Here is a 24897-nt window from a genome sequence, read left to right as displayed (position 1 = left end):
TAGGGCCTGCACCTACTTACTGTAAGCTGTGTCGGAGACAGAATATGGAAAGCAAGAACCTAGCCTGATTCGTTCTCTTTACCACAGCTAAAAATGTCAGAGGCATAGTTTTCTGGCAGGCTTTTATAATAGGACATTTAACAAAATTGTAAAAATCAAATAACACAAACAGTTTAAAAAGCAATGAACCATAATTGCCCAGTCAAACCTAACATGCTTTAAGAGGCTTTAAAATATTAACTAGATGTTCGAAGTCCCTTAAGGGTTTACACTCCTTTTAACTTCCTATGGCACTGAACAAAAACAAAGCAATGATTTACTGTTAAGTTCCATTAAACAATGTCATTTATGAACCAAAAAAACAGAATTCTAGCTATTGCTATGATGAATTCAGATATGATGTTAATAATAATTTAGGGTCATTGTTGTCTGGATCAAGTACATTGCACAGGCTTTGTTTTTAAGTAGCTATTAATGTGCTAATACAAGTTATGCATTTGCTACATGGGTTAAAATATCCTTGTCTATGAGGATAATCATTACAATGATTTCTTTATTCTGCTTTTGCAGTTCTTTCAGAATGGTCAATTCATCACTAATCAGTTTAACTGTGATGCAAAGAGATGGGCAACAGAGATACAGACAACTGTCTGCCATGACATCACTGCTTCTAACATGAACCCTGTGGCATCCTATTGATTCCTCATTAAAACAGTAAAATTGATTAAAAACCCATTCCCCTTTTTTGGTTCGTTAATTCCCTAGAATGAGATCATGCGTACAAACAGTGTGACTGCCTGGTCACATCTCCACTATAATTAGAGATCAATCCGGGATCCCACATGTGGCTTCTTGTCAATAATTTATTGCACCGCAATATTTGGGTCACCTACTTTTGTACCTTCTTGTTCTAACACAGCTGATGCATATTAAAGAATACATTGCATGGAACGTAAACTCTACTGGATTTAAAACACTCTGTCTCTGCTCAGTGATTAATAAAGTGCAGCTAGTTAGTACACTAATAACATTGATGGGTTATTTGAGTGAGTTCACTGTTTCAACAATGAGAAGTCTATGGTGTAAAAAAACTAAAATCCTTTCTCAAAGGCCTGTTCATGCACAGTTAGCCTAAAAAAGAGATACTCCAGTACTCCAACTCCCAACAGTCCAGGATGGACTGTCGTTCGGATTAGAAGTGTAAATGAGGTCCTGTCAGTTTTGTGGACATTAGACTCCATTAGCATTTGCTGAAGAACAGCAGGGGTATATTGACCCCAGAGCCCTAAGTAAGCCTCTACAAGGACCGTCATTAATCCCGTCATCAGCATGGGAGACAGGACCACTTTGGGAATTAACATGCATGTTTGATGACCGGAAACTTCACATAATGATAGGAATTGTAGCTATAAGAATTGCTATAGACATGTTCTAGAGTTACAAGTTTCTAGTGTCATCTTCACTCTTAGATTCCATTTTTTTATCTCTGATATTTTAATAATAGAATAAGTAAATTGCACCTGGCCAGCTCTCTGTTCCTATTATAATTGAGTGACAATAATATAACCAGACAGGACTAATTTCTGCAAGGCAAACTGTGCGCCTTTAAGTCATTTCATCCTTATAACTGCAAGAGCAATGTGGAATAATTGCATATTACATTACAGATTTATCATCTTTTTTAATAGAAACTGCTGGTCAGTATGCAATTCCTAAATTCCATGTGACATATTCTGAAATGAAGATTTGGGTAGTGCTGGGGTAAAATGACACTGTAAATTTTAGGGCGATGGATAGTGTCAATTTCAAAGGGATTTTGGTTACTGAATCATTACACATATTTTTTACAGGCAGCTTTGTGGATTTAGCTTTGTGGTTTAACATGATCATACAAGCTTGTCTTAGGTAGCTCTATCCTCAGATCAAAACAAGGATTTAGTTTAACAAAAAATGAGGAGCCACTGCTCCAGCAACATTTCTCCCTGGGGTTTCCTCCACCATTTGTTGGTGTTGTCCAGATGTTTTTCTTAACATTCCTTCAGCATTTCCAGAGCCTTATCTACTTAAAAGGGACTTTTTTTTATAGATCATAAAACAATCTTGAGAAATATAGCACCCAGGCCAGGACTTAAGAATGAGGGTCACTCATTTTCAGAGCACATTTCCTACACAACAGACATTTACCAAAACAGTGGAGCAGACAGTTCTTATTCTTATTGAGGATGATTGCACACCTGTTCTGCATGAACACAGATCTTGATAGGATTAAACTGTACAGAAAAAAACCAGACGAAGCATGTCTTTAAAGCACTGGGGCTTACTGCATCCGTAACAAGTCTAGCAATAAAATCTCTCAAATAAGCCTTAGCAAGGACATTACTGTGTAGAGGTGTGGTCACATAGGAATGAAAGTGGCTCTTAGAGATATATGAATGAGAGGCAGGGAGGTGCAAAGACTAATGCAAACCTATAATGCTGCACTGCTTAAGGTACTGAACAGTCAGCTTATGAATTTAGCAGACCAGTTACCCTAGGAAATCCCAATCTAAATGGAAGGAGAACAAAAAAATCTGCAAAGGCAACGATGCTAACAACAGTAATACAGTAGTGTACAGCAATTCAGGGGTGGTCTGTGCTATTGTCTGCGAAGATATACTGTACTTAGGAATGCTATTAAAGAGATAACAATAAGAAACAAGAATAGAGTACCGAAAGGGGGATCACCATAGAGACAAACACAGCAGTGGCTCATACCCAGGGGAATTATTGGATTCAAAGCGTTAACAAAAAAAAGAGTACCTTAGGAATCTAACAGCTCTCATATTTTTGCCAGCAACCACTACGGGAAGTCGAGTGTGACAGATCTGACTGCAGCTCATAAACAAAGATTGAGATCCAACCATTCAGTCAGGCGCCTCACACCATTTTAATTGTGAACAGGAAAAGGATATACTGTCTTCGCCCCCATCTCTATCTTGATACGGGCCGTGGCTCAAAAAATAAGATTCTATCTTGGCTGCTCCCTGTTTCATCTTTGTCTTCGAAACTAACAAAGACGGTGCTGTCCTCAAAGTGAAAGACACTGTTTAATTATTTTAATATTATTCCTTACTAAGAAAATAACAAACCTCAGAAAAAAAAACAACATGGCTGTGGTTCAGTTTTTTTTTTTGCTAACTTCCACTCAGTGGCTTCTCCCTCTCTGCTGCTCTTTAGAAAGCTGCTCCTGTGCTATAAACCAATCGGTAGAAGGATACAGTGGACCCTATTTACAAAGCTTTTACTCATGCATTATTAAAAGAACAAGGACAGTTTTATAACTAAAGTACATTTTTTATGTTGATTAAACGTGACTGCAGTTGTCTTCTTAACCACACTCTAGGAAATGTATTGAATACCAAGCATATTTAGTCCATCAAAACTTCAAAACCTTTTAGTGTTTTCAGTAGAGGGATGCCAGCCAACATTAATATCAGCTATCCATAAATGTGATGATGCATGGTAATCTAGACCAGGTTTTGAAGATCACAATTGGAGGCCAGACCTAAACTCACTTCCTGCATAAAACGTCCCGTCTGAGCTCGTCTTTAGCTGAGCAACCCTCTTTCTGACAGTCGCACAGCAGTTGCTGTCTAGCTTATTGATATTTTCTTGAAAATGTAATGCCTTGAGAGCTGGTAAGAGTTTTAAGGTCTGGAAAGGTCACCGGTTAAATTTACACACACACACATCAAAATCCACATCAGTAATTTGCTGCACGGCATTGTCCAACATTTCCTAACTAAATTTGTGGCACTTACTCTTTCTGTGACTCAGAGGCAATATTAAAATACCAGGTACAGGCTCCCATAGTAACTGTTAGTATCAGTTTTCAACTTTTGCAAGTGTTCATATTAAAAATTATGTATAGGCCAAATGTTCTTCAGTTTAGCCTTCTCTGTGCGATTCTTGTATACTGGTACATATTACTGTAGTTATACTGCTACAATAAAACATTTTTACAGACTTAAAAGGCTCTTACTAAAAGACCACAGTTGTTGCTTCACTAGGAAAATGATATGCATATATATATATATATATATATATATATATATATATATATATATATATATATATATATATATAAAAAAAAAGTAATTTAACCTTATCTAAATTTGCATATGTGTTCCTGCTAATCTTACCTGTCCTCATACTACCTGCTTCTTTACCTGAGGTAATGTAGAGGTCCAACTCTTTTTGTTCTGCTGTTAAACAGACGCATAAAGTATATGAACACTACCTTTCAGCCAAAACAATTTACAAGGGCAGTTCTGACACCATGATTAGCTTTGTGGAAGAATGCAAACTGCATGGCTAGTTGAAATATCTCTGATACTTAAGCAGGGATGTTCAGGATAAACATAACTGTTTGCTACAGCAGCAGCCTCAGGCATTGCCCATCGTTTCAAAGTGGCCAGACGGCTCTTTAACATGATCATACTGGTCTAATGAATTGCTCTGCCTGCCAATCAGCAGCCTCAAGATTATTGCTATTCTTTTGTATCAGCTATACACTCAAATATGGCTTCCACTGGTGGAAGCCTAAGGCCTGAAGCAAGCAATAACTTGGGGGAATGTTTCAGCATGGGCGAGTGTTCGGTGGCCTGTGTTTTTCACCGGGGTCGTTGTGCTGGTCAGTCAGGTGTGTCTCTTATCTCTTATCAGTGTTCTTTGGTGAGAAAGGTCTTTGTAGCCTAGCTCCTTGTTTTTTCTCTCTTTTCCTAATGGATTTTTTTTTTTTATCTCAGTACAAATAGTTTCTCTCTTGTTTCCCAGTCACTGCTGCCTCTGCCAGCATGATTGCTCTATCCTTGCCCCGACACCTCGACCGTGAAGTGTTTACATCACTAGCTTTCACACTCCGGTGGCTCTCGTTCCACCGAGAAGGGAGGAAGCAAATAAAGAGAGAAGAATTCGTTCTTTATCAGAAATCAATTACTATGGATGACACACTATTACTATCTATTACACGCCTCTGAGCTTGGCCCGCTCTCGGTTTGGGAACATTTTTGACGGGAAAGTATACAGTAGGGTCTGTCAAACACAACAGTCTAGTCCAATGTCTTGAGGCTAAAATCAGCGAAAGGTTCCTACACTCAGCAGGATATGACAGCAGTTACCGCCGTTTCTGGCACAAGAGTGTATGAATGTTCCCAGATTTTCTGAAACAGTGACATTTGAGTGACAAGACGCTATCTTCTGCTTCTTACCCCCCCCCCCCAACTGAGGTCAATCCCTGTTATATAATAGTTTATAGACTTTTGTTGTTTCATGCTAAAGAGTGTGTTTTTGGGGGATTTTTTTGTTACTTTTGGGTGCTTTTCGGTGAAAACTCACCAAAGTTAAAGATTTACCCTCAACAAGCACAAAAAGTAGTTTTTGGGACTTTTTTAAGCAGTCCCTATTGCGGAGGACATGAAGAAAGAAGTGAACAAAAGCTTTTATTTAGGGTTGGTTTATGTGTATAAAATTAACTGAGTAGCAGTTACTGGGTTCAATAGTAACAGTTTATGTTCTTGACTAGAGCAAATAAAACCTTTCACTCTGGCACTGATAAGGGTAATTACTGTAACTCAATTGTTTGCCTGCTAAACATCATAGAAATCCACCCCAGTTTTAAAAGTCCCTCTGTCCAAAGTAACTTGATGGACCTGATTGTTCAAACACCTCTGTCAACACAATGGGTGAAATGTAAAGGACACCAGCAGTGAGATAATAGACATACTGTACATGGCATGCCAATGTAACACTCCAGTAGAGGCGATTACTTGTAGTGTGCCCCCTAATTGATTTTCTCTACAAAAGGTGTATCAGTCAGTGGCCTATGGCCCAGCAACATCACATATAGTAGTTTTTTCTCATGTTGTTTATTTATTTTTTTTATTTCCCCCTTAGCACAGAACAAGTTAAAGAACTTAAAAAACAATAAACACTTGAATTGTTTATAGTGGATTTCTCTTACTATAAGCCCAACAATTCTGTGGCACACAAAACATTCCATTACACAGGAAGTACGGTATTTATAAGAATTGATCATTTTTTCTTTCTGATTAGCCACTAGAGGGTGCACACCACACTGGAAACTCAATTCCCTTGGCGTGCTTTCTTTAATCTGCTTTATTTTTGCCTTACTCATATTTTTTAAACTTAGATTTTTTTGGCCTCTGTTTAAGCTGATTTGTAGAACCCTGATGAAAAAAAAACCTGACACTGCTAGAATTCTATTATAGGAAGAGTTAACAGTATCGGTCTAGTGATGCATATGTCCTTGCAGTAATTAAAACACAGGTGGAAAGTTGACTTCTATTTAAATGCATATGTGTTCCTTATCAGAGCAGTTCCAGCTTTGCCAATTTAATTGGAAAATTATATTTTTCAGGACCTTTTGGCCCAATTAGGATTTAATCGTGGTGTCAAGTATTATTATTTTTTAACATTAAAATAAAACATCCATCCATTTGGCCTTTTTTATGCTGCTCTCATTCTACAGCGTGTGTTAAAGTGCTACAGAATTGCAAAAAGCTCACCTGCAGTCGAGTTTTTCAAGTTCAAAGTGAGGGTTAAAGTTGAGGACAATCTTCTGTGTTGGTTCAGGAGCAGTAATGACCCACTCGCAGCGCTGGTGAGGCGGGTATTCGTGCGGGTATCCCGGAGATGTGATGTACCCAGCATCCTTTGCGTTCAAACGACCTCCACATGAAGTCTCTGCAAAAAAAAAAAGTTTTAAGAACTGTCAAATCTCCCTTTAAGTACAGTATCCTAATTTATGCATGAAGCTGAAAGTTTTCTGAACTCTCCACCACCCCCATCGGTAGACAAACCCAGGGATATGACTTTCCTTGACTCTACAAAACAAGGGTCATACCATAGCTTTTACCTTGTTATGCTACTGTAAATAGCTTCTATTTTGAAGGGGCTGACTGTATCCAGAAAGGATTGTTTCTTTGTCAACCACTATTTCGATTATGAAAGGGTCTTTGAACCAAATCGCTATAATAATAACACATTCTGTCCATGTATTGGGCATTTGGAAGAAACTTGGTCACAGGTCACTGCTGCCAAGGATTTTGAGTTCAAGGGTCATTTCAATTCGGTATGGAGGTAATATCTGGCACAATGCAGCAATTCTCCTAAAGTATGAAGGGTTTGTTCAGCTACTGATCCCATCTTACAAGAGCTCATGGAAGCCGTCTGCAGGCTGCATGTTATAAGACAAATCCTAAATTACTACTTTATATCTTTTCATTCGTTGTGAAAGAGAGACTTAGAAACAAAAGGGTGCATTATTGGAGGCCTCGCAGATAAAAATAGAAGTCTCGCAATTTTTTTTCCCTCTTTCACAAAAAAGCCCCCTCCCCAAAATGGGGCCAGCTTTGTTCTCTCTTCAATGCATTTATACCTTTTCATTATGATCTAAGCAGGGTGTATCTTGGAAGAGGCACTGAAGACGAGACTCTGTAATCGACAACACTGGGTTTGTGGCTTCAGTCCACAGTGAGGCTTGGAAACAATTACATCCCACATAAGTAGTCATTCCTATTATAGGTTGTAATGAACCCAGTTGGTCAATTCCACTGAGAAAAACACTTTATCTAAATACCAGGAACATTATTATACGCATTCCAGGACTGATATATAATTTATGACTTGGAATGAAGAAAAAATAAAAGAATGCGAACCTGTTATTACAGGCAATATGTGGTCTGTTGTGAAAAAAAGCTCAAAATGACCTGCATGGTGTGACATTTTGAATCCTATTTTATTTTAAATAAAGGTTTACAGACAAAGCAGTGTTTTTTAATCAATTTTGTGGTTTGATTTTTTTCATATCATTTTTTTACAGTTTTTCTTCAGTTTGTTCAATATTACTTTAAAAGAACTACTGATAGCAAAGCAGGCAAGTGCAGGCCCCAACTCTCCAACTGATATTTCATGGACCTGTAAGTCACAGCTCCTTGGCTAAATCTAGACACAGAGGTGTAACAGCTCTAGAAAACTGCCATACTCTTTGTGAGTCCTTTGACTGCAGGTTTTAAAATTAAACCTAATTAAGATGTCCCAACTTGCATGTGATACATGCTAGGCGGCAGTCGGCTCCCTTTTGAAGGGAAAAGGATTCTATAACTCAGCTACAGCTTCATGAATTATTGTGTTTTACTGACTTGTGGTGTACATTTCATATTGCAACGACTGCCACATGGTATTCTATTACTCTCTCTCAATACAACTTACACAGAGCCCAGCCTATGCTATTGTGAAGTATATATGAAGTAATATTCATAACCAAATGTTCATATCCCATATCCATGTTGGAACGAATGGCAAATGCCATTTTTATTGATTTATTTATTTATTAAATAAAACTGTACTTGTGCCTCAGCTTTATTCAATTTCTTTCTGGCGACATATTATCATCTCTTTCTTATCCTGCCTACACAGATTAAACAACTACTTGTTTGTACTGTCAGATGCAAATGTGTGACCTTTTTGATTATATAACATTTAGTCTGTTTATTCTGATAGAGCAAGAGATATAGGTAATCTTTCATTTTTTAACTGTGTAACAAAAGATTGCAGTGGGCAGGGTTAAAAAAACTTTAAGGTGAGGGAACACAAAGACAGTTTTTAAGGAAAAGCAGCTTGAAGCCTGGTTCCAAGACACCGGGAGATGTTTGAGGCAACTTTGCTGCATCAAACCCCAAGTCTACCCTGGTGTGCCATGCAGTGACCTGAAACCTAGTCTCCTGAAACCAAGTTCCAAGCCACAAAGTTGGCTTCTTGTTCCCGAAAGAACAAGATAGTGAAGAGGCATGGTCAGCAAAAAACTGAGTTCTGTACATCCAAAATACGATTGTTTGCTTATGCTGTAGTTCAGGATGTAAATAAAATCTCAGAGCTCCGGGTGGTTTATCCTTTCCTTCATGCTGGAACAGCTTCTTTAGTTTGATCCCAAATATCTGGCACACTATTTTGCAGAGGAAGATAGAACATGAAGTACTCACAGGAAAAGATCCAAGCCTTGCTGGCCCTAAAGCGCAAACATCTGAAACTCATCATTGAGATGCATGTTAGTGAAACTTGACTTTCTGCATGGCAGGCCATCAGCGTCACACATTCTTTTAAATAAAACAAACAGTTTTATTGCGGGCGGACCAAACTCTATGTAATGGTGCGTTTGATTAAATGACATTTCAAACAAGACTACGGGGCAAAGTGACAGTCAGCTTACCGTAAGATGGTGTTATTCTTAATAATAATAATAATAATAATAATAATAATAATAATAATTTGGTGGCCATAGCTGAAAAAGTACATTCATTATTAAATAAGTCATTCAAACTGCTGCTGTGATGGGACAAATGGGTTTTGTAAACAACACAAAGACTTGTATTACTAACAGACGGAATTCTAGTGGATTGGTAATTGTACAAACCAGGACTAGAGTAACCAATTCAAAGCCCCAATAAGGTATAGTGGATAGTAATGTGAACCTGTGTTAAACTTGGTTTACTTGAAGCAAAACCAGCACATAATTAAAAAACAAAACAACAGTACAAAAGACATATTGGGGCATGGATTGTACAACATCCACAGCTTATAATATAGAATGGTTCCTTAACACGAGGAGCAGGTGGTCTTGTCACACTGAAGCACAATAGTGGCTGGTTTTGTTGTTCACTTTATTGCAGAGCCAATTTCAATTGCTAATCAATACTATTAACTGACAAAACGAGTAGATATAGTTGGGTCTATCTGAACATACGTAATTGTTAAACCTGATTAGCAAACCCTGTAATTGAACTTACTATATCATGTGCATTTAAGTGACATATAATTTAAAACCTGCGTACTTAACCAGGTCTAGGAAAGGTGGCGCTATCTCCTACTGACTATAGCAAGTAGACTAAGGTATAACTGAGCAACACCCTGCATGTCTGGAGCATTCCTGTTTACTATATTGATAACTGCCAATGTGTTTTGTCTGGCTCAATATGGCAATCAGCACATCAAACCTACAAAAATATTACCTGGTATAAGAATTGATAACATTTGGATCATTTTTTAAGAGATGCACTCAGTCCTAACTGTAATATATTAAAAGTGTAGCGCTGAAACTACATTACTCAAGGGGTTAAACTGAAATGTATGCTTAATAACATTTATTTTAGTTCGATGGACTAATCAAGTTCTTGGTATTAAAAAATCAATTGTTATCAGTTCAGCCCCCCTCACAACACAACTCCCCCCGTCACAGAAACCGTCTTTATATGCAAGAAAGGTACAGACCTCGACAGAAAATGTTAGGATGAGCTTATTTAACATTCTCCTATTCACAATAGTGGAATATAACTATTTAAAAATGAACCTTTCATTCAGAAATCATAAAAAAAAATAATGAACTAATTATGGAATTAGTTGATTAGTTGAAAGAAATATCGACACAAGCATAGCCTACATCTTGTTCTCTTCAAAACAACGTTCTTAACTTCACGGTGACCAATATGTTAGGCACCTGGAGATTTGGATTCTAAATAAATAAACATAAGAACATGTTTCATCTAAATCAATTGATGCAAACTTGATTGGACAGGTTAAAAACAATTGGACATTGGGCAATTTAAAACAAATCTCTTTAATGGTCCATATTGAAAGATTGTAGAATATATCATTTCAACAATTGGATGGCAGTGTTTGTGCCGTAGGCTCCTTCCTTTTCCTATCGAGAAATGTCAGCACTTTGCACTGCTCAAATCCCCCCCCCCCTCCGCCGCCGCCCCTCTAGCAGATTGAGTGAGTCTTCTTATTTTCCAACTGCAGTCAGTCAGCTAGGCTATTGCCTAATAGCAAACAGCCACCCCTGGCTCTCCAGTATCAGCCAGAACATTCACGTTCATTTCTCTGAGTTGTTAGTTAGTTGTTATAGTAACGTGACCGTTACAGCGTACGATAACGGGTCTGTAATGCTCAATGTCTAGGTATTGAATGGACCTACAACAAGTTAATCTGTGTCTTAAAATATTGTCATGTATTGAGCCACACATCTTGGTAGAATATAATTTGCTGTGTTAAGAAAAAACAAACAAACAAACAAACAAACAAAAAACATATCCTCAGTCTCCTATGAAGTGCTGTCCTAGCTTTTTAATTACATTTGGTTCTGCAGAGAAATGATGAGGCTATTATTATAAGATGACAAAAATACAACACTAGGCGGACGAAAGGTTGTTTTAAAGCGGCCTGTGTATTTCTTCTAAAGGTTTGCTCGAGCTTCTCTTCTGCCAAAAGTCGCAACATACAGTAAGCTTGTTAACGGTATCTTTGGATTTTAATAGAGAGTGCTGACTGAGTATTCTCTGCTCTATTCTAGTACAGGGTGCCCGCCTGATATCCAACAACAGCAACTATTATTATATATTATTATTATTATTATTATTATTATTATTATTATTATTATTATTATTATTATTATTCATTTGATTATATATTGGTACATTCGGATGACGAGACATTGTGTGCATTCAACGGTACCTATTTACGGAGAAATGCGTTTATGCCAAATAAAATAATAATATTATTATATATTATAATATTATGATATTATTATAATGATATAATCATATTTTAGTCCTCAGCCTGTTTCTATGGTTTTGGAATATTCTCGTGACTTGGTTGCAATAAAGTAGCCCATATAACGAAAGACCTAAACAGGAATTACGTGCGTTGTACTACAACTTGCAGTGTAATCATCACCAAGATCAATTTTCTGTATGTATTTTGCTAATACATTAACTGACAATCACATCCTTTGAAATAAATTAATTAAAAAAAAAAAACACAGAACACAAAACCAAGCCTACTGTCGCCAATGTATTTAAACCTTCATAACATTCTACCCTATGTTTCACGTATGTAGTGTGCAATAAAGTAATGTTAGCATACTCATGTACAAATCAAAGCATCTCATGTACACTCTACATAATGGTGGCATCTACTTCGAATTACATCTCTATCTCACTGCAAAGCAGTTTTACATAGAAATAAATTGGGGAAAGTACAATAAAAGCTTAACAGTTCAGAGGGAGACTCAAGTTTCATCAAGACATTAGTGACCCGCAATAAACCATCTCTAGAAACGAGTCATCAACTACAGGAAATACGGTGTTCAGCGCCTCATTTTCTATGGGTTTCCCTCCAATTCTACAGCATTATTTTCAGAACTGCTGCTAAAATAGTAATAATAAAGTTGCCGCTACTAGAAAGGGAACTTTTGCTATTTGATTAAACTCATTAATGTGTTATTTAAAGGGAATCCCGAATCCTGGGAGTGTTTTTTAGTTAATCAAAATGAATCATTAACTCGAGGTGTTAATCCATATTTGATCATCTGTTCTCTGGGATAACACACGTTTGATTTATAATGTAATCCTGCCGGGGTGGGATAACTGCACAGCTCAATAGTGTCGCGTTGTCAATTCAAATAGTATATATATATATATATATATATATATATATATATATATATATATATATATATATATATATATATATATATATACATACTTATATATATATATATATATATATATATATATATATATATATACACACACACACACACACACACACACACACACACACACACACAAAATGAGTGTTATTTCTTGAAACCAGTCATTTTACATCCTAAAAAATATGTAGGTTTTTGCGCAGTGCAATGTTTTCGTTACAAAAACAACTTTTTGTGAATAGACTTATCTGACTTTTAGAAAAAGCTGCGTTTTGGCAAAACCGTGGACAGTCAAGGTTTTTTAAAGATTTCTAAATCTATTAGTCCCCCCCGGGCCCCGTCCCCCGTCCCCCGTCCCGCCGGTGATTTTGTTTTCTAATAATAGACAGGCGACTGATTTTACTTTATACTTAATTTACTTCATAATACTGAACTTTGAAGTATGGGTTGAAATTGTGCAGTTCCCATAAGAGAAAACGATTTCTGCAGATTTCGGCCCTTCCTGACTCACGCACAATTAGCCAAGGCGCTGTTTTCTTAGTCTATGTTTTGCATTATTAGCTGGGGTTTATGCTCTGTGGTTGCTTGCAAAGCAATAATAATTAAATTCAAATAAATAAATAAACTCTAAAAAATAAAATAAGATTTTGTTTTAGTGCACAATAGAAATCTGTAAGTATATTCTCACGTTTTTGTATATGTATTTATAAACCCTTGATTTGTAACAGATGGTATAAGACACATAGCTCTGTTCAGTGTTACTGTTGCACAAACAGGCGCTCAAGCTGTCACAATTTAAGAATAATAATAAATAAGAAAAAAAACACTTTTAACAGAACTGTCTAACCTCAAGTAATCAGAATGATGTTTACATTACCTTCTTGTCCAGAGACTGCTGGTGTTAAAAAGCACATAAGTAAAACTCCAATTAAAGGTATTATTATATCCATGTTGGGGTAAACTCCTGCGCCCTTTTCAATTCACTGTAAATCTTTTCACTCGGTTTACATTGAGAGGCTTCTTTCCACCACTGCGGTATCCAGCAAAACTACGTCTGTGGCTATCTCTTGAGAAATTATGTGTTCCCTTCTTCTGACAGTTCTTTTAAGATTCACAGTAAAAACAAACAAAAAAACGACGTCTTTAAGAGCTAAAAAAAAGTCCCTCTATCTGAAAAAAAATAAATACACATGCGTTTATGTTTTTTGACAAACACCGGTTCACAGAGGCATTCGGTTACCCAGTCGATTCATTCCAACAGTTATTAAAATCTTCAGAACGGTTTAACGTCACCAGATATACTATACTGCATTAGTCGTAATGGGAGATACAATGTTTTGTTTTTTGTTGTTGTCGAGGTGATCGAGTTTGGGAACGGTATTGCCTTGGTTCGTTTTTAAAGAGACGTCTAGTTTCTCTCGATCGCTTTTTGCTGCCTCCTGCTCTTTCTCTGTTTCTGAGTTCTGAGTCTCGCTCTGCAGCAGCATGTGGCTGTAATACATAAAGGCATTGCTGCTATCGGATTACACTCAGCGCCTTGGACCGCCTCCCCCTGTCTGATTAAAGAGGCGGACTGTCGCTTTCTTTTTTTGAAGTTGGAAATGAATACACACACATCAAATACACACAGATCAAATACACATCAAACTAGCAGGGCCGATACGGAACCGCAGGTAACCTACTGTATTTCTAGAACAATAAAGAATAGTTCTAGATAAGTAAACACTGTGAAAGACAATAATAACAATACTACTACTACCACTACCACCACTACTTTCAGTTTTTTAACTGAACCTCAAGAGAACTGGATAACAATATAACTGTATATGATAGGCTACTGTCAATGAGCTTTAACTAAGAAAAAGGCAAAATATCCATTGAAAATCCTAGCCCACACACAAATAAAAACATAGATGGACGGCAGCCTAATATTTTTTGAACAACAAAGGACAGATCAAAACAGCAAGTCGGGACAGTTTTTGTGAAATCAAACCTTTATAACAGGTTCTAGAATCTAAACAATAGACAGAGAAAACATTACACAACGGGCATGAGTCAGCAATAGGAATTTAACTCTTAGGAGAGGATGTTTGCCACATTGACTGACGCAAACACCACACCAACAAGAAACACAATGTGAAGGAAACCTCTGGTACACAAGAGGTTAGCTCAGTTCAAAAAGACAATGAAAAATGACAATAAATTCAGGAAAGTCCAGTGGAACTGGAACGTGACCCATATCACCATTGTAACTCATATCAATTAACAAGACACAGCAATCCCAAAACAGTTGTGCAGCCACCTGGGAATGTCAGTGTTGAACGTGTGCATCTCAATGCGTATTTGTTTCTGTTTGGCAAGGTCAAAAAAGTCCAAATAAGATCATGAGCTCTGGTGATCATTCAACACTTGCATGGCAAAATCGAATTTCCTTTGTCTATGTGAATAACCCATTGTATGGAGTATGTCCTGCGTCTAGTGCTGTAACCCATTTTCCTAAAATATGTCTAATCACAAACCCAGGAAATCTGAATCCTCGCAATCAACCCATGTGCACTTGGTAGAGCTTCGTGGCAGCATTTTTAAAATGAGTGTAATGAGCTACTGCAAATGTGGCTTTTATTTTGGACTTTTAAATTACAGACATGCCAGCTTTGACATTCTTTATGAAGAATTGTGGCTTTGGGAAAGTGATACAGCTTTAGAGGAGAACTCTGCAATGTTCTTTTCCAGCATTGGGGTTGACCGTTTTCAGCAAGTAGTTTTTGTAACACAAGTAGGTTTTGAAATAATTAGGATAGGCACCCATATATATATATATATATATATATATATATATATATATATATATATATATATATATATATATAGTTTTTTTCGATAAGCTAGAGAAATCTTTCTGTTGGATCTAGCAGCTGGAATCTCTGTGAAACACACATCAAACCAGAAAAGTCGAAAGCAGGCCCAAGAGTCTAAAATTGAACTCTATAAAAAAAACAGCAGGGTTGAACGCCACATTTTTTTCATTCTGCCACACATCACACATCAAAGCTAGCAGCTTCAAACCAGCAAGAAGCACTAACCTAACATCATGTGACCATAAACATATACCAAGCCCACTGAGGAAAGAGAATACAGAAGCCTAAAATCAAATCAGCTGAATTCCTGGGCTATATTTATCAAATGAAAACATTGAAACCAACTTGCCCTGTCTGAGACAATGCAGCTCCCCGTCACCAGACACGTATTATAAAGGTAAACTATAAACTATTAATTCGTATATGGTCCTTTTCTTGCACAGTCCAAGAACAGGGTCTGATCTGTAATAATGGATAGGCAGGTAATCCTTTTGGATGTCCCAACTGCAGAGGAAAGTGTCTGATTACATTGGAAATATTTATGCTTTTATTGCAGAGCTGCTAGGCTGTGTAATCAGGGTACAAATTATATCACATAAGTACACCTGACTGCCCAATTTGTCCATTTCAAATCCTTTGTTGCACTCTGGGATTGACTTCAATGAATCTGAGCACCCCAATCCAACAATCTCCGAACTATCTATTTAAGGCTTTGGAAGACGTATAGTCCCTGGTTTTGTTCTTCAGAAGACCTTCCAACATTTTGTAGACTCCACACCTAGGCGTGTCCAGGCTGTTGTCACTTCAGCACATGGTCCATCTTACTAACTAGTGATGATGACTGGTGCTTTTTTTGTGCGGGGCAGTGCATAGACCATAATTTGCTTTTATTACTGCTTTAATACGTAATTCAGAACATAAAAGTGCCCTTTCTTTTTCATAGAATCGGCATGAGTAAAAACCGGACCCTGTAATTACTTTTGGTCTCATCAGAAACGTACCCTCACCAAACTAAAATAGTAAATTAGTACGTCAGCTCTAAGAATACAGCTGCCATTCTAATTCGCTTTTCCAGTTTGGTAATGGATGGTTATTCCTTTGCTAGAATAAACTCTAGCTATCTTTTCCTTTTATGCTGAGCACTCTGTAAAGTTGTTTTATCCTCTGAATTTAGGACCCTTGAGCATTATAACAATTCTACTCAAATCCTCTAATCTAACCAACACTCACTCTGATGTTTACGAAAATAGCTAAAAAGGACATGGAGTAAATTACACTATTAATGCATTATTAAAACACTGAGCTATTGCCACAGGAAACAAAAAAAAGTCTTGTCTGGAACACAAATCTTAAAAGAAAAATCTATATATTATTATTATTATTATTATTATTATTATTATTATGGATTTAATAGCTACTTTACTATTTCACTCAGTTTTACAATTTATTCCTAGATATTTTTTTTATTCAAATGTTAACCTTCTTCATAACACAGTGTATACCTGACTATAATCTACTGCTGTAGATGTACTATGCAAATCAAATACATTTCTTACCACAAGGGATATTTAGGCGGACATATATAACATTATATCAATCATGACTGTTTGTAAATGGGATCTTTACAATTAAGCCTCAGTATTGACTTTATTGACTCAACAGGTTATACCTATGTTAACAATTCAGTACTGTATAATTACAACTAGCCTATACATTTCTCAGAGCGCGATCATTTCCAACGCTATGTAGCTTCGAGCCATCAGGGGGCAGCTTGCAGCCAGGAGAGCTGCCTGGGAAGCAGGGGAACAAAACGGGAAGAAAGAATGAAAGAATCCCTCTGGGGAAGAAGAAACCACCACACGCGCACACACGCGCACACAAAGCTGCAAAACAACTGCAACCATAAAAACATTAGCTCCACTACAAGAGAGCAGCACTTCATAGTTTGCAGACTGACGTCTCTCATCTGCCTTTGTGTAAAGGGATTATCGCTGGATTTTGTAGTATATAGTAGACTAGTACAAAACTGACTGCTATCACCGGCCTCAGAGGAGTTGAATTAACAATTATAATTTTGCCGTAGTGGAAGGAATGGCTTAGAAATCGCCAGGCTCTCTTTATAATTGAACAGCATTCTATGTCCAACAAAATATATACACAAAGAATCTAATATGGTTTTGTTAATCCTATCACGATTAAGATCGTTTGTTCGGTGGTTTTTTTTTTTTTTTTTTTTTTATACAAATCTTGTGGAAATCTAATAGAATAACTTCTCCCAATACCAGCAATCATATTTATGTATCTAATACGAATTAATATATGCAGTATGTACAATGTCACACTGCTTAGATTTATATTAATGGAATTCTATAGAAAATCTATACAATTGTGTTAATTCCATAGGGATTCTATTGAATTTAAAAATAAATCTAAGGTGTGCATGTTTTCTATAGAAAATCCATTGAGATCATGTATAAATTCTATAGCATTCTATACATTCTCTATAGAGATTTTTCATTTCCAAAGGAGTTCTATAAATTCTTATTTAAATAACATTAAAACGACTGTATTGCAGAAATTCCCACGCCACAATAACCCTTTTGAGCAAGAGTGCACTTAGATTTCTTTAAAGTCCCGCTATCAGCCACAGGAGGAAATGGGAAGCAAGGGAGGGTCGCTTTAAAAATTGGGAACTATGTGGCTTCAGAAGATAAAAGATTCACTATATCTTCATACCTGTCAACACTGAGTTTTCAAAATAAAGAAAAATGAAATTTTAGCGGCCTAAATTGAAATGAATACTACCGGTACATAAGACAAACGTATAAACATATTCTACTTTATTACTTCCTTCAGAATGCTTTTAAAAATTATATATATATAAACAGAAAAACAACCAATGACGTGCTTCACAATCAAAATCTTTCTTGGCCCCTGTGGTTTTATTGTACTGTAGTGTATGTGGCTGATTTGGCAGCAGCCAATACATTGTAAACAGGTCCACTGTGATAGATTTTGCTCGACAGCAAAGCATATTCACTTCGCATTGTTACTTTCAAATCATACAAACCTAAAACAGAAAAAACACCCTCTAACTTCAATAAATCCATCATTAAAAAAAAAAAAAATTAAAAAATTAAAAATCCAAAATACATAACAACATGGTATTGCAATGTTATTCATTACGCTGCACATAGGTATGTGGCGGATCAAAACACACTACTGATGTATATAAACACATTATCAATCAGTCTGAATTTCTAAAGCATGTTGATGCTGAAATTGGAATAGAAACGCTTACTAATACTACTTTGGAATTTGTGAGTCTGGTAACATGTCTACTATAGATTCTACTACTCACAACATTCAAAGGTCTCTGCATATGTAACTTTCTTGATCTCCGTTTTTCCTTTGGCAACAAAAGATGTTACAGAATCGCTGGTTTTCTGAGCGTCGCTGTCTTTTTGCTGTTTTTGTGATCTCTTGTGCTTACCACACACATCATCATTCTTGTTCCTATGGCGCACCAGTAAAAACTGGTACAGACAGGTTTGCTGACAACGGGGTTTAGTTTTGAGCAAAATACTTGAGAAAATCTGTCCCGAGACTTGTCAGGGAGACGTGTCCAAAAAAACAGGAGAATCCCTGCAAATAAGGGAGAGTTGACAGGTGTGGTATCTTTAAACTCTAACGATACTTTTAACACAATGTCAGTTTAGCTATCTGTAAGTTTCAGCTGCTGTATGGAGAAAGTTTACTTGTTTTTTTCTTTGTTGTTGTGAAATAGGTTCTTCGTTTGGAATAGAGGAGCTACAGTGTAAGTCATGAGAAACCAAAAAATCTACTGGTGGTTACACGTGCGATCTTTATCGTTTACTGTTAGTGCATGAGCTTGACTGAGAAGATGCACACAGCTCGTGAAATACGGCGGTCTGTTGCGTTTGTGTTTCTAAAACATAACCCTTAACTGTGTCTTACAGCAATATATAATCGCGGGCATTACTTCAAGTGTTTCAACACCTCAGTACTTTATAACTGTGCTGTTATTAACTGCAACATAATGCCGCAATCCTTCAGTACAAAATCAGTACATTGCAGTAACCTACTACTGCTGTGTTATAGGTACTCTGACAGCAAACCCTGTCGTCTTCTTCAGGTACATAGCTAGTACTGTCAGATGCTTTGACAGGGGATCCCATTACTAAGTTTATATGCATGTGTCACATTGGTTTATTATGCTTTCAAAACATCCCAGCTGCCCATTACATTGCAGTGCAGGTCCTGAGGGCAAAGCTGTTTCCCTGCCAAAATCACAATCCCTTTAGTAACTGCAGGATAAAGAATGAAATGGAATATTGTTAGCAAAATATTGGAAGGGTACAAATTCACAATATAGGAATTACTGGACAAATCTAGATTCTCCTACAGTTTCAATTTATGTTTCTCACAAGTGGTACCAGGTGTTTATGACTAAATAATAATAATAATAATAATAATAATACATTACATTTTTTACTAAAAGCATACCATAAAGCAATTCAAACTATAACCACTACATTATTGAATGAAATGTTTAAATGATTGATTTTATATATTATATACAGTACTGTGCAAAAGTTTTAGGCAGGTGTGAAAAAATGCTGTAAAGTAAGAATGCTTTCAAAAATAGACATGTTAATAGATTATATTTCACAATTAACTAAATGCAAAGTGAGTGAACAGAAGAAAAATCTAAATCAAATCCATGTTTGGTATGACCACCTTTTGCCTTCAAAACAGCATCAATTCTTCTAGGTACACTTGCACAAAGTCTGGGATTTTGTAGGCATATAGTCAGGGATATGATTAAACAATTATACCAAACAGGTGCTAATGATCGTCAGTTCAATATGTAGGTTGAAACACAATCATTAACTGAAATAGAAACAGCTGTGTAGGAGGAATAAAACAGGTGAGGAACAGCCAAACTCAGCTAACAAGGTGAGGTTGCTGAAGACAGTTTACTGTCAAAAGTCATACACCATGGCAAGACTGAGCACAGCAACAAGACACAAGGTAGTTATACTGCATCAGCAAGGTCTCTCCCAGGCAGAAATTTCAAGGCAAACAGGGGTTTCCAGATGTGCTGTCCAAGCTCTTTTGAAGAAGCACAAAGAAACGGGCAACGCTGAGGACCCTAGACACAGTGGTCGGCCAAGGAAACTTACTGCAGCAGATGAAAGACATATGATACACCTGGTACACCCATCTACTGTCCGGAGAAGTCTGGTCAGAAGTGGCCTTCATGGAAGACATGCGGCCAAAAAGCCATACCTCCGACGTGGAAACAAGGCCAAGCGACTCAACTATGCACGAAAACACAGGAACTGGGGTGCAGAAAAATGGCAGCAGGTGCTCTGGACTGATGAGTCAAAATTTGAAATATTTGGCTGTAGCAGAAGGCAGTTTGTTCGCCGAAGGGCTGGAGAGTGGTACACAAATGAGTGTCTGCAGGCAACAGTGAAGCATGGTGGAGGTTCCTTGCAAGTTTGGGGCTGCATTTCTGCAAATGGAGTTGGGGATTTGGTCAGAATTAATGGTCTCCTCAATGCTGAGAAGTACAGGCAGATACTTATCCATCATGCAATACCATCAGGGAGGCATCTGATTGGCCCCAAATTTATTCTGCAGCATGACAACGACCCCAAACATACAGCGAAAGTCATTAAGAACTATCTTCAGCGTAAAGAAGAACAAGGAGTCCTGGAAGTGATGGTATGGCCCCCACAGAGCCCTGATCTCAACATCATCGAGTCTGTCTGGGATTACATGAAGAGAGAGAAGCAACGAGGCTGCCTAAATCCACAGAAGAACTGTGGTTAGTTCTCCAAGATGTTTGGGCCAACCTACCTGCCGAGTTCCTTCAAAAACTGTACCAGAAGAATTGATGCTGTTTTGAAGGCAAAGGGTGGTCACACCAAATATTGATTTGATGTAGATTTTTCTTCTGTTCACTCACTTTGCATTTTGTTAATTGATAATATAAACTATTAACATGTCTATTTTTGAAAGCATTCTTACTTTACAGCATTTTTTCACACCTGCCTAAAACTTTTGCACAGTACTGTTTATATATATATATATATATAGTAAACGAATTGAAAAACTCATTTTAAAGAAAGACTAAAATAATGCAAATCATTTATTGGTATGCCATGAAGAGGTCCCATTTTCAGAAATCAACCTGCTGGTGCTTAACCTCACAAACCAACTGGCCAGACCGGATAAGATAATGAACAGGTGTTCATGATCGTTTGCATATGTAGATGCCATCCTTGTGTGTTTTTATCATGTGTCCTCTTTGTCCAGAAGAGCAAGCACATTTGCAGCAGTATTTTTATAAACGTCCTTCATGTATCCTTATCCACATAGCTTGATGTATTTAATTTGATACTGAACCTGTTCTCAACTAGCATCTTTAAAAGCAGCCTAGAACAATCAAGTGATTACCACATTTTATTTAAAGCATAATAACAAACGTTTTAAAAAGTTTTTTTTTTTTTTTTTTTTTCTTTTAAATAACTCACAAGTTTAAACTTCGCAAATTAGCAACTTCAATATTACCCAATGCCAATTTAGAAACAGCTTAGAAAATATATACTCTAATTTGGTAGATAATGTTATTGCAGTGTTTGAGTAGGCAGTCCTCATTCCCATTGGGTTTAGCAGCTGATTATGCAGCCTAATTGATTCCTGAGCGTGTATTGCTGTGTACTGACTGAGAGGATGGTAACATCTGTCTCATTCCAGACCTTCATTTCAAGAGTCATAGAGGCAAAGCTCTTTGGAAAACTCCTTTATGGCAATCCATGGGAAGAACACATATAGAAATGCATACATATGAATTAAGCTGAATACAGGTTTCTCTCTTCTGGCAAAAGCAAAAATGTAGTGGATTAAATGAACTGTTGGTCATAATTCAAGTCCATTGCCTTTCTGCCTCATCTGTATTCTCCATTTAATGTAATGGGCAAAACTTACATTCTGACTCGTCAATACACAAGTTCAATGCAAACGTTCACACAATCAGAAAATAACTCCTGCACTTTTTTCATAGCTATGCACTTGTGTTTCACTGAAGATCTTTTCTGTGAATTAAAAAAAAAAAAAAATCCAAAGAACATTTCCAGCAAAGTGCTTGAAGCAAGCATTTCACCGATTGTAAATGATGTGGCCCCATGCATAAACCTGATATTGCACACAAAAAAGGAAACCGAAAAGATTATTTCTATTTTGCAGACATGTTGCATCACAATGCCTTATTAATATACGTTTACATTACTCCCATATCAGTTTGGGAAGTACTGTAGATTTAAATGTATAAATCCTGCAATCCAATGGCGGAAATTAATCTATTACGAGGCTGAAATCCAACAATGAATATCAGTGCCATACTTTAACTGAAGAGAGATGGGGGCATTCTGCCAAGAATTGTAATCAGTTTTATGACACCTGTTTAGCCCCCTAACAAGGTTCTACTGGAGAAAACTGAAAAATCTGTCCATTTATTTCATTTGTGGACATATGGCTTGTGATCTGTGTTTTCTTGTACGGGGTTAATCCTTATGTTGTTGGTTTGCTATAATTGCAATATATAGAATATCATATAGGGTGCAGTACAGTAAGCACTGCTATACACTCCACATGAGGTCCAAACAGCTAACTGCAAATGGGCTTACCCTATAGGTAAAAATCAGCTTGTATCTTAGACAGTACCCTATACAAATGATGTATTATGTATTGGTAATATCAGGTTCTAACTATATATTCTACTTAAACATATTTTATAATGCTCAACAAAGTTACACAGTTTTCTGGTATGAAGGAACAAAAATGTAGGTACTAGGAGAAACTCTGTATAAGTTATTTCTTTGAATACGGTAGACATATGAAGAGAAATCCAGAATGCATGAAACATTCTTTAGGTAGTGGGGATTCAATATTAGGCAGGGCAGATGACAGCAAACCAGTACATGTTTTCAAATGGCCTTACTCAACCTATCCAGACTGAAATGGTTAAACTGCAAGAAGGTTTGCTGTGCAGTTGAATGACTTACCCTGAGTCAGATAAAAGATTTAGATCTTGGAATTACCCTCAAATCAGGAGGATGTGAGCTTGAAGCAGATGGTGCTGAAAAAGCAAATGTCTTAGCAGCTGGGGTCCTGATTCAAAGTACTGATACAATTTGCAGGGAGCTACTTCTTGGGCTCTAAAGATCTCATAATACTAACAATAAAGAGGTGAAAGCAAACAACTTGAGGCATCTGACTCAAGTTAAGAAAAGGAAACTGCCAAAAGTTCCATCTTCCTTCACCTGCACACAGTTAACTTTATTTTGCAAAGATGCAAGATAGCTGCCAGACTAAGTCATATTCCATTCTCTGAACTGTGCCCTGAAAAGTAAATAGCACTTTCAAAGAGTGCATGTTATAACCCTGGCATTAATATCATTGAAAAGAGGATTAATGCCTAATTGAAATAGTCTCTTTGTTTTTTTTTGTGTGCGCAGTTTGCTTTTTACTGTAACATTAAAATGGAATGGAAAAGGGATCTTTGATGTATTATTTGATACAACCTAGCTGAGATGAAAAGGCCATTGAATAGCTTGTGCAGAGTAAACACCATGGACACGTAATGAGAAACATATCTTTTATGTAACTGTGTTTAGAGTAAAGAATGGAGGATTTGATCTTATAGAGTTGCCACAGGGTGTGGGGGGGGGTTATTCCTAATTGAAGTTTTGGTAAAAGTTACCAGTCTAGTGAGAACACACACAGTACAGGATTTTATCGCCAAGGACAAAGGGGGGCTGAATTAACAATTGTGTGCATTGAGCTGGAGGCAGAAAGTAAATGTTTAACACTATGCTTGTTCATAGATAGGTATTTAGAACATGTTCTATATAGATAGCAGTGGTAAATTGAAGCTATTCCTATAAAGGAAACTTATGTAGGATAGAAAATGGTAATAAAGGGAAATAGAAACTAAAAGTAAAAACAAAAGCTCTGGGGGTGAAATTTCTAATGAACTCAATATCGCTCCTTGTTTCCTGCCAAAGTCAGTTCTACAAAGCAGCTTGTTAAGACAGCTACAGGTCCTGTCCATTTTAAAGATTGGGGCCTCTGTTAGTCACAGCTGTTTTGCTGGGGGCAGTGACAAGCATTGTCATTTTTTTAAGTTAATCTAATTTAGAAAGAAAAGTATAACAAACTGGACATGTAAAGTCTTATTACATGTGTCTTAACTGAACTGATAAAAAGGGTTTAGACTAGACAACCTAGATAAATAAAGGGTTTAGACTTTACAAAATTCAACATAACTGACAAAGTTAACCTTAGTGTATATTTCAACTGCGCGGGGACCAGGAGCGGTGAAGACCGGTTTACGACAGACTAGTAGTGAGTATATGGAACGGATTACCACCAAACCACATTGCTGCTGCTGCTGATTCA

General features: G+C 37.0%; 1 protein-coding gene across 4 annotated transcripts in view; it reads right to left on the bottom strand.

The window, feature by feature from the left end:
• The window catches only part of LOC121322850 (neuropilin-2-like), a 141929-nt gene that overhangs the window by 41350 nt on the left and 75682 nt on the right, over positions 1 to 24897 (bottom strand). For 2 of the 4 annotated variants that reach the window (XM_041263273.1, XM_041263271.1), the window contains exon 3: positions 6567 to 6744. In XM_041263273.1, the coding sequence (XP_041119207.1) occupies positions 6567 to 6744 (178 nt within the window). Of the gene's footprint in view, positions 1 to 6566; positions 6745 to 13424; positions 14173 to 24897 lie in introns of those variants that run through there. The other 2 variants (XM_041263274.1, XM_041263270.1) reach the window with 2 other exon arrangements.

Source organism: Polyodon spathula, chromosome 11 (genome assembly GCF_017654505.1).
Source record: "Polyodon spathula isolate WHYD16114869_AA chromosome 11, ASM1765450v1, whole genome shotgun sequence".
NCBI classification, from domain to species: Eukaryota; Metazoa; Chordata; class Actinopteri; order Acipenseriformes; family Polyodontidae; genus Polyodon; species Polyodon spathula.
The sequence above is the reverse complement of the archived record's forward strand: the minus strand, read 5'-3'. Positions and strand labels throughout refer to the sequence as shown.